Source organism: Ochotona princeps, chromosome 1 (assembly GCF_030435755.1).
Source record: "Ochotona princeps isolate mOchPri1 chromosome 1, mOchPri1.hap1, whole genome shotgun sequence".
Lineage (NCBI taxonomy): Eukaryota > Metazoa > Chordata > Mammalia > Lagomorpha > Ochotonidae > Ochotona > Ochotona princeps.
The window spans coordinates 171,274,674-171,284,275 of record NC_080832.1 but is presented as its reverse complement, the minus strand read 5'-3'; the positions used below and the strand labels follow the sequence as shown (position 1 = coordinate 171,284,275).

General features: G+C 39.5%; 1 protein-coding gene across 1 annotated transcript; it reads right to left on the bottom strand.

Moving 5' to 3' along the window:
* Positions 1 to 4,776: 4,776 nt before the first annotated feature.
* On the bottom strand, positions 4,777 to 5,109 carry LOC101516559 (small ribosomal subunit protein eS27-like). The gene has a single exon (XM_012931192.2). It carries the CDS (start codon positions 5,081 to 5,083, stop codon positions 4,847 to 4,849), a length of 237 nt encoding a protein of 78 aa, XP_012786646.2. The 5' UTR covers positions 5,084 to 5,109; the 3' UTR covers positions 4,777 to 4,846.
* Positions 5,110 to 9,602: the final 4,493 nt, after the last annotated feature.

Genomic DNA, 9,602 nt, shown 5'->3' with positions numbered 1-9,602 from the left:
TGTTATTTTTGGTTGATTCTCCAAATTGCGTGGATCTTGTTGATTCCGCAGTGTCCTGTGGGATTCGCACACCTGTGTATACTATTTTTAACTAGACTTGCTCCTTCTTCTGGCACTTTTTGGTCCTCTCTCTCTGCCTTCCCCTTTACATCAACCCTCCATGGTCAGCCATTTTTTCTCCCCTTCACACAGAGTCTTAATGTGTACATATTCCAAGGGTCCTATCCAAATGGTTTGGATAGCTTTGAAATGCTGCCAATTTCCCCAATCCAAGGATGATGTCACCCTCCCAATGTCCATTGGCTCCACTGACTGACATTTTTTGCTGTAATTTTTTGTGTTGAGTAGTTGTCGAGTTATTTCTACTCTTATTCTGGTACAGCACAAAATTATCTATTATATTCTCCTTTTAAAGAGGGACCGTATCCACTGTTTAGTCTTTTGTCATTAAGTAGGACATATTTTTACAGATGAGTTCAACAACCCAGGACAGGTGTCCCAAGCATCGCCAGATTCCCCCACCCCTGTGACTCATGAACCCAACATCCACCTAGTAGGTTAGACCTGAGACTAGACCAGGACCCAAACCCCACCAAATCCCCCACCCCAGGACTGACAAACTCAACACCCACCAAAAAGGAGGGCCCCAGGATCTGGGCCAGGTGACCCAGGCCCCATTGATTCTTCCATCCATGGAACTCACGAACCCAGACTCCCTCCCACACACACACACTTGGCCAAAGCATGCATGACTCTCCTCAGCTCAGTGTCTGCAATATTATTGCACAGCCTGAGCTAGTCCAGTCTGCCCCCTGTTGCAGCTCCTGTTGATGGGTGCTGAAGCCTTTCCCAGACCAATACAATTGCTATCCTGGTCTTAAAGTGGACTTGGCTGTTGCTGTAGCCCAGTATGGTTCATCCTGCCCCCTGCTCTTGTTCTCAGATCTGCCAGTGGGTGGCATGTGTTGACCCAGACTGGTTTGACCCCAGACCTGACCCACATATATGCCAGTGGGTTCTGTAACCTGGTATTATCTGGGCTGCTCCTTGCTTTGCTTCTTTTGCTCACCTGCAGGGACTGTGTCCCAATGAAGGCTCCTCCATCAAATCTTCCAGTGACAGTTCTCATGTACATAAGTGGGTCATTGGCCCAGGTTAACTTTGTCCACCTCCCACCCTGACAAGAACAGTGACCTTGCTCAAATGGCCACACGCATTTCTGGTTCCCAGTGTTGGTTGTTGCAGTCCAATGATACCTAATGTGTTCCCAGACACAGCTTTCATGTGGTTCAGTGTAGTCAAGGCCTACTCTGGCCTGTTCCACACCCAATCTGGCCCTCATGAGTATCAGAGGGGGCTAGAGTCTAGCCCAATCTGTTCCTCCACCATCCCAATACACACCCATGCTGGTGCAGTCTGTAGCCATATCCAGCCTAGCCTGCTGCCCCAAATCCTACTCTCATCCTCAACAGTGGGAACCCCAACCCAGCTAGGGCACCCCATTAGCTCCCCATCCAGAGTTCTTGGGAGAGCCAGCAGAGATTGAAGTTTCACAGGCATGAGCTCACATTTCCCTACAGATTCTGCTATCAGACCCACTTCTCTCACTCTTTTTCCCCCTTCTAAACCAATCTGGTATCAGTCCCCTACTTACATACACATTTCATGCATGTGTCTATGGAAGTCTCTTACCTGGGCATAACAACCATAGCTCAGCTCTCACTATCACCTGTGTGATCCCATCATTCTTCTGTAAATCAAGAACCCTCAAACTGTGAGGGTGCATCACTGGTTGGCCCAATTGGCTATGCCCAGCGCCTTTGGTGCCTGGGCTACCTGGGCCCTTCCGGGGTGAGGCACATGGCGCAGGCATGGTCACAGGCACCTATGCAGGTCAAAAAGAACAATAATAATTTCCAGGATGGGGTGGTCCCAGAAGCCTGCTGAGCATTCCTACCCCTCAGAGCCAGTGTGCTCCGCTGCACACGCATGTACGGGTTAGAGAAACTTCCAAGCATGGGGTGCTGAAGTCCTGCGCCCATGCCCTTTCCTCAAGGCAGCCACACACCCTGTTGACAGGCACTCATGTGGGTCAAAAAGAAAAATATTAACTTTCAGGTTGGGTTGGTCCCGGAAGCCCATTGAGCATCTCCCCCCACCCTGCTGACCCCACCCCAGGGAGCTAGTGTGCTCAGCTATGTGAACCCTGCACCAGTGAGAAAAGCCTCCAAGCAGGGGTTCTGAAGGCTTAGCGTGAGTACCCCTCCCCCAAGGCACACATGCGACCCAGCTACAGGCAGCCGTGTGGGTCAAAAAGAGAAATAATCTAGATTTACAATTTTTTTAAAAAGATTCATATCTTTATTGGAAAGTCAGTTTTACAGAGAGAAGAGGAGACAGGAGTAAAGATCTGTGCACTGATTCACCACCACCCCAAATGGCCACAATGTGTGGATCTGCTACATCCCCAGTCCCATCTCTTATGGTTTTACAATTTTATTTCCTTGGAACTAGAAAGACTTTTTCTTTTTCTTTTTTCCTATATGGTTTGGAATAAATCAAAAGAGAAAACTACCATATATGGAATGCAGGTTGAATGCAGGTTGTGAAGCCTCATGTAGCTCAGGCGTTTCTGATTTTCAGATTAGGTAATATAGTTTTGCACTTATGAGTGAATTTTCTTTACACGTCCCGTCCCTTTGGCCCAGTGCAATAGTTCAATTGGCTAATCCTCCCCATGTAAGCAGTGTGATCCAATATGGGTGCCAGTTTGTGTCCCACCAGTTTCACTTCCCATCCAGCTTCTTACTTGTGGCCTGCGACTGCACAGAAGGATGGCCCATAGCCTTGATGTTGAACCCACATTGGAGACCCAAAAGAAGTTCCTGGCTCCTGATTTTGATCAGCTCAGCTCTGGTGATTGCAGCCATTTGGAGTGTGAGCCAACAGATGGAAGATCTTTCTCTTTGTCTCTAATTCTCTCTGTAAAAGCTTTCTAGTTAAAAGAATAAATTTTTTTTTTTTTTAAGTCCTGTCCTTGAAATAGTCTGCCTAACATGCTCTAAGCCAAATTTTATCATTGTCACATGGAGTGTAAGGAAGCTCTTGGGAAGTGATAGAGTAGGATGCAGTTAACGTTGGGCAGAGTGTGAGGAGGAGTAATGGGGAAGCACCTGGGGTGTGTTATTTCCCTTTTGTGATCCCCTTTCCACATTATGGCCATCTTCATGGATTCATGTGACTCTGTCCTCTTACTGATTCTGACTTCCTGTTTATCTCCAAGTGTACTTTTCTTTCCTTTTTCATAAACTTGTATTATGAATTCCAGTGACTTCCACCAGTCTGGCAAATGATCCTGATCACTTTCGTTGCTTGTTATCTCAAAGTGCTCTGATTGGTGACAGTCATAAAACCTTACAAAGGGTCTGATAACCTTAGCAGGTTAGCACTAAGCTTGAGTTTCCTCATAACATAAAATTACTGATTTGAAAGCATTGATGAGAAAGAAATACTTCATAATTATAAGTAGTCAGAGAAAGAATAATAAGTTGAGGATTACATAGGACATAGTGACAAGTATTAAAGATGAAAGGTTTCTGATGAGCCTAATATCTTAGATTTCCAACCCTGGTTTTTTCCATCAGCTTTTACGTCTGTGTAATTTTTTACTTTTGGATGGCCAGCAGGAAACTCAGATTCAATATTCTGCAACTGAATTTATGTTCTTATAGAGAGATTCCCTTTTCCACATTTTTTAACCCAGTGGATGGTAGCACCATCTTCCCTTGTTTTGCGAGCCAGAAATCTGGCAGACATATTTAATTCACTTTTCTCTCATCCTCATGAATAGACATCAAGCTCTGTATATTATACCACTTGATTACATTCATCTCATTAGCTTCTGCTCCCTTTCAGATCATTGTAATTTTCTTTTGCCTGCATTTCTGTAAAGTCTGGTGCCTACAATCAGCTTATTGTCTTACTTTATAGCTTCAAAACCTGGAAAATTGTCACATTGCTTATTTTCTTAGAATAACCCAAGTATCTATGTAACTGTGTCACATAATACAATGTAATTACTGAAGTTAAATAATAAATAATTTTAAAAAAAAGAATAACTTTAAGTCACAAACTTGTTCACAAATATTCTTCTGAAAAATCTGTTATTTTATTCTATATTATTGTCACATTGGGTTTTGTAAGCTAATATTTTTGTTTATCATCAAACCTAAATAAGACAAACTGTAATGTCTGTTAAATTTTATAATATAATGTTTTGAATAGCTCATGATGGACAGTTCTCATATGTTTCATTGAATTTAAAAATTTCAAATGAAGAAGAAATTTGAGAGTGTACTGAAGGTGAAATGACCATTATCTGTACACTCTAAAATGTCAGAATTGAGAGAAAACTATCTGAATTTATTCATCTGATCAGTAAATATTTATTGTTTACACTATGGAAGATAATATTGAGAGACAGAGAGAGCTAGACACAGAGACTGACAAGCATCCAGGGAGTCACATCTCCTACCCACTAATTTGCCATAGCTTTCAGGAGCTTGGAACTGAATCTAAGTCTTCCATGTGAGTGACACATCCAATTATTTGAGTCATCATCAGATGCCTCTCAGACTTTGCCTTGGTAGTGAATAGTTGGACTTGCAGACTGGAACTGGCAACTGAACCGAGTCACTGTGAAAAGCGACTCTCCTAATCAACATCTTAGATGTTAGGGCCAAATCCTGCCCCCTTAGAATTTTTTCGTTTTTTTTGTATCCAAAATGTGTTTATTGGGAAGGTCTCTCATTCATCTTGATTCAGGGTGCCCTTAGTGCTGCTGCCTTCAGAAGGAACATCCTTCTGTAAGCCTCGCTTTGCCTCCCGTGGGCTGGCAGAGGACAATGGAGCAGCCAACACACAAAATGACTGTCTGTGCGTGGCTAACAACCATGGTGATTTTGTAGCATCCTGGGCACTTGACGTCCATGAAGTAGGAACTGAGGCTCTGCACCAGGCGTTTCTTCTTGTGTTTCCTCTTCTCCTCCAGAGAGGGATGCAGGAGATCCTTGGCGAGAGGCATGTTCGCGTGGGGAGGTAATCACTGCCAGAAAGTAGAATTATTTCTTAAAAAGATATTTTTCTTTTTTAATTGGACGATATGAGGTACAGTGTTTTCGTTCTGCTGAATTTTTCTGTTTTGTTGACTTTTTCCCCCGTAAGCATAATGCAACTCTCACTGTTGTGGTAGCAGAGAAAAAAAGAATTATAGATAGCCCTGAATGTGAAAAACAAAGAATCTGTTTCACTTCCTAATTCTGTTAAGATTTGCTAGTGTTTAACGAAGAATGAAGTCATAGGTTTTAACTACTTTCTTTGAATTATTGGAAGTCTCCTGTAGTATTTAGGCATAAAAGAGGGAGAAGGAATGCTTTTGAATCAGAAGTGAGGAATTATATGAACCATATAATCAGGCAAATGAAAAGTTAGCCCTCTGTGATTAAATATGGTTTTATTCCTTTCTTTGCATAACATGTCTATAAATGAAATAGAAATACCATGCATTTCTGTCTTACATGAACCTTTTTAAATTTTTTTATTTCTTTTTGTTATTATCATTTTATGATACTAAAATGACACTAAAATCCCACAGGCTTTGGGATTTCCCTTATCCCCTCCCCAATTCCCTCTCCCCTCACTAAGTCCCTATATCATTACTACAATATAGTTCTTCACTATAAGATGTGGGACTCTGTATTTAGTTTATGCTTGCAAAGAAGGAATCTCAACTGTACTTGATCAGTGGATATGCAACAAGGTGGAATATTCCACATGGGGAGAGGGCTGGGGGAAGGGTGGGGTGATTCCCAGTTCCAACGAAACTGTATCACATAATACAATGTAATCAATGAATAAAAAAAAAACATAAAGTGAATGTTCACCACAAAAAATATATAGTTCTTCATACAAAGTCATATGTGCATCATTGTGGACATGAACAGTGGCAGAGAGTCCAGCATTCTATTGTCAAGATATGGTAAACAGTTTCATTGGGAGTCCATCTTTTTCTGGAAGTAGAAATGCATATTGTATACTGCCAATGAAACAGTTTTACACAAAAATTTTAGAGTTTTAACTTTAGCTTATTCCAAGTTTAGAAATATTTTGAGTCTGTTCGTAAACTGGTCCAATTCTTTTCAGCTTTGATTTAATTTTTAAGAATTTGGTAATTATGCCCCTAATATTACATTTATTATTTGATTGTGGCTACCAAAACTACATGTCTAAATTTTTTTTGGTAATATAAACAATTATTTTGTTCCCATTTAAGTTTTTCATCCAATATGCTGGTAACTTTGGCTGAAGAATTACTGAAAATGTGAATTATTTGTAATGTATTTGAAAACTTTGCTATTGTGTACTTCAATTCAAATGTTACATATGTTTTAGCATCACTGATAGTATACTTAGAATCCTACAAAGACTCACAAATTGTTTATGTTCATAATTTTGGAAGTTAACGTTTCACCCACATTGTTCAGCTACAAGTGCTGAAATAAAATTTCTTAATTAATTATTCATTTCTTATGTGAAATATCCATTTAAAATACTTTTAATCCAATACTTTGTATTTGAGTTCTTCTAAAGGAAGTATTGAAGTAAAGTCAAATGCTGTATTGCTTGATATTACTAGGCCAAGGATATTTTATAAGTTTTGAAAATATACATGTACTTATTTTTCCTTTTGTAAAATTCATGAGCTTTTGCTGTTAAATGTTAACTTACTTTCCAACTGAGGTCAGATATTAAAGGAAATTGTATGCCACTAGGGTTCTAAATGAGCTTTAGTTCATGTTTATTCAGCTGTTGGAAACAACTTTAAACCTCTATTTTCTTGATTTATAAGAATAAGTCCCTGTTTTTACATTCTTGAAGAACAATAAACGTTTTTTGGGACCACGGAGGGGAGCTTTCTCTGGTACTTGCCTGGCTCTGGCTCTGGACCCCCACCCTCCCTCGCAATGACCATCGGAATCGCTCCGGAAACGCCTCAAAACAAACAAACAAACAAACCAAAAAACCCTAGAATAAGTAGACAAACAACAAAAAATAAAGCTTAGAATCTGACAGGAAAGGGCTAGTGTGGATTTATTCATACCTCACTAGGTGGGACACAAAGATTAGTCACTCGTCATCATGGTGTTGAAGATTTCCCCGCACACCCCTCAAAAAAAAATGTTCTGCATCTTAATTGTCGACAAATATCTTATTAGAGTTATAAGCCAGTCTAGATTATCCCAAAATCCGCCAAGTTCAGCAAAATTATACTTCAACATAATAAACGGCTAAATACTAAAATGAAAATAGATGCGAGACAGCTGAATAGTACCTCATAGCTATTTTAAGGGGTTTAACAGCCAGCTCTATATATAAACTAAAATTGAAATATGAACGAGCTAATCACAGGATGTGGCTAAGAACTTGCATTTTTTTTTCTTTTAACATATTGGTTACTCAAAGCCATATCAATTCCATAATGGTGTAAATCGCTGTTGATGTTATGTCGGGATTCTTAATTGACTGGGACGATATTCTACCAGCTCTACCTTCAGATCAGAAATGGTCTCACCAAAAAACTGTTCAACTTATCTGGACAATAAGATGCTGGACTCTATACTTGGCAAAACTTTGCAAGGAAAGAATCTTGATTGAATTTGAACTGTAATACTGCAACAAGGTGGAGGAATCCACCATAGGGGAAGGGTATGGGGAGGGGATGTGGGAAACCCAGAGCCTATGAAACTGTCACATAATGCAATGTAATTAATAAAAAAATAAATAAATAAATAAAAATTGAGCAGAAAAAAAAAAAAATAAGTTCCTGTTTTTGCATTCTTGTAGGGCCTAAAAGAAAGGAAAAGCTGCATTTCACACTTCTGAAGCAGCGAATCACCATGATTTCAGCTGGGTTTGTCTATTACATAAGTTGGGATATGATATGGTACTTAATTATCAATGTGTGTGTGTGTGCCACAAACAGCAAAACACAATTTAAATTGTATCATGTATAGTCAAATCTGAAAAAAACGAATATTTTGCCATATCAACAGTGTTTCCTATATCATCTTCATAAAATCTAACTACAAGAGATCACAATGAGGTGACTTCTATTGTGCACATCTGGTGCAGTAGATGTATTTTCTTGTTCTCTTGCCAGCATTTTTATTGATTAGTGCATAAATCACTTTGATCATTGAAAACAGAAGGAAAGTCATCCTTTTTTGAACAATGGGAAAAACAATGGCTTCTTAGCATATGACTATTATACTATGTAGCGTTATATTTTGCAATTGTAATTTCACATTAATTACACTGCTTAGGTTTAAGGCATTGGACAGCAGGAGTTGAGATCATAGTTATCTGTTTTGCACAACTTTCATACAAATGAAAAAGGAAAAAATTAAATTGTTATATTAAAGCAACTGTTACAAGCAACTATACATAAACAAATCAGAGGACCTAGAAGAAATGGATAGATTTTTGGACACAATTTACCAAAATTGATTCATGAGGTACTTAATAATCTAAATAACCCCATAACAAAAACAGAGATTGAGTAAAAAATTAATTGCCTCTCAAGAAAGAAAGATCCTGTTGGTAGAGTGGCAGGGTACAAAATAAATGAACAAAAATCAACAGCCATCGTGTATGAAAACAGCCCCAAGATGGAAAAAGAGCTAACCAGCAAGGTACCATTCAAAATAACAGAGAAAAGTATGAAGTATCTAGGTAGAAACCTAACCAAAAATGTAGGAGAATTTTTGAAGAAAAATACAAAATAGGGGGTGGGGAGAACCCAAGTATCTATGTAACTGTGTCACATAATACAATGTAATTACTGAAGTTAAATAATAAATAATTAAAAAAAAAAAGAAATTGAAGAAGACTTCAAATGATGGAGAAACATTCCATGCTCCTGGATAGGAAAAATCAATATCATTAATGGGGAATTGGAGTACCTTCGGAGGCTGAGAACTCTGAGGTTACCCACCCCCATCTGGAGCTTCCACAGGGGATGGAAGAAGTCCAAACACTGCCGTGCAGAAACCAACGTCATCAGAATAACAACGAGGAGCCCTGAGCGGTCTGCAGAAACAGAAGAATAATAAACTTCCTTCAGGTCTAGAGAGGGGAGCTTTCTCTGGTCCTGGCCTAGTTCCAGCTCTGGATACCCACCCTCCCTCGCAATGAGCATCGGAATTGCTCCAGAAACCCCTCAAAACAAACAAACAAACAAACAAACAAACATACCAAACAAACCAAAAAAACCTAGAATAGATAGACAGAGAACAACAAGGAAAGGTTAGAATTAGACAGCAAATGGCCAGCATGGATTTACTCATACCTCACTAGGTGGGACACAAAGATTAGTTACTCCTCACTGGGATATTGAAGATTTCTCTGCACACCCCTCAAAAAAAAAAGTGTTCTGCACCTAAACTGTTGACACATGTCTTGTCAGAGCTATAAGCCAGTTCAGACCACCCAAAAAAACAACAAAGTTGAGCAAAATCATGCTTCAACACTGTAAACAGCTAAAT

What these genes read in the sequence shown, in the direction of transcription:
- LOC101516559 (XM_012931192.2), bottom strand. Translation starts at nt 5,083, where the DNA reads ATGCCTCTCGCCAAGGATCTCCTGCATCCCTCTCTGGAGGAGAAGAGG.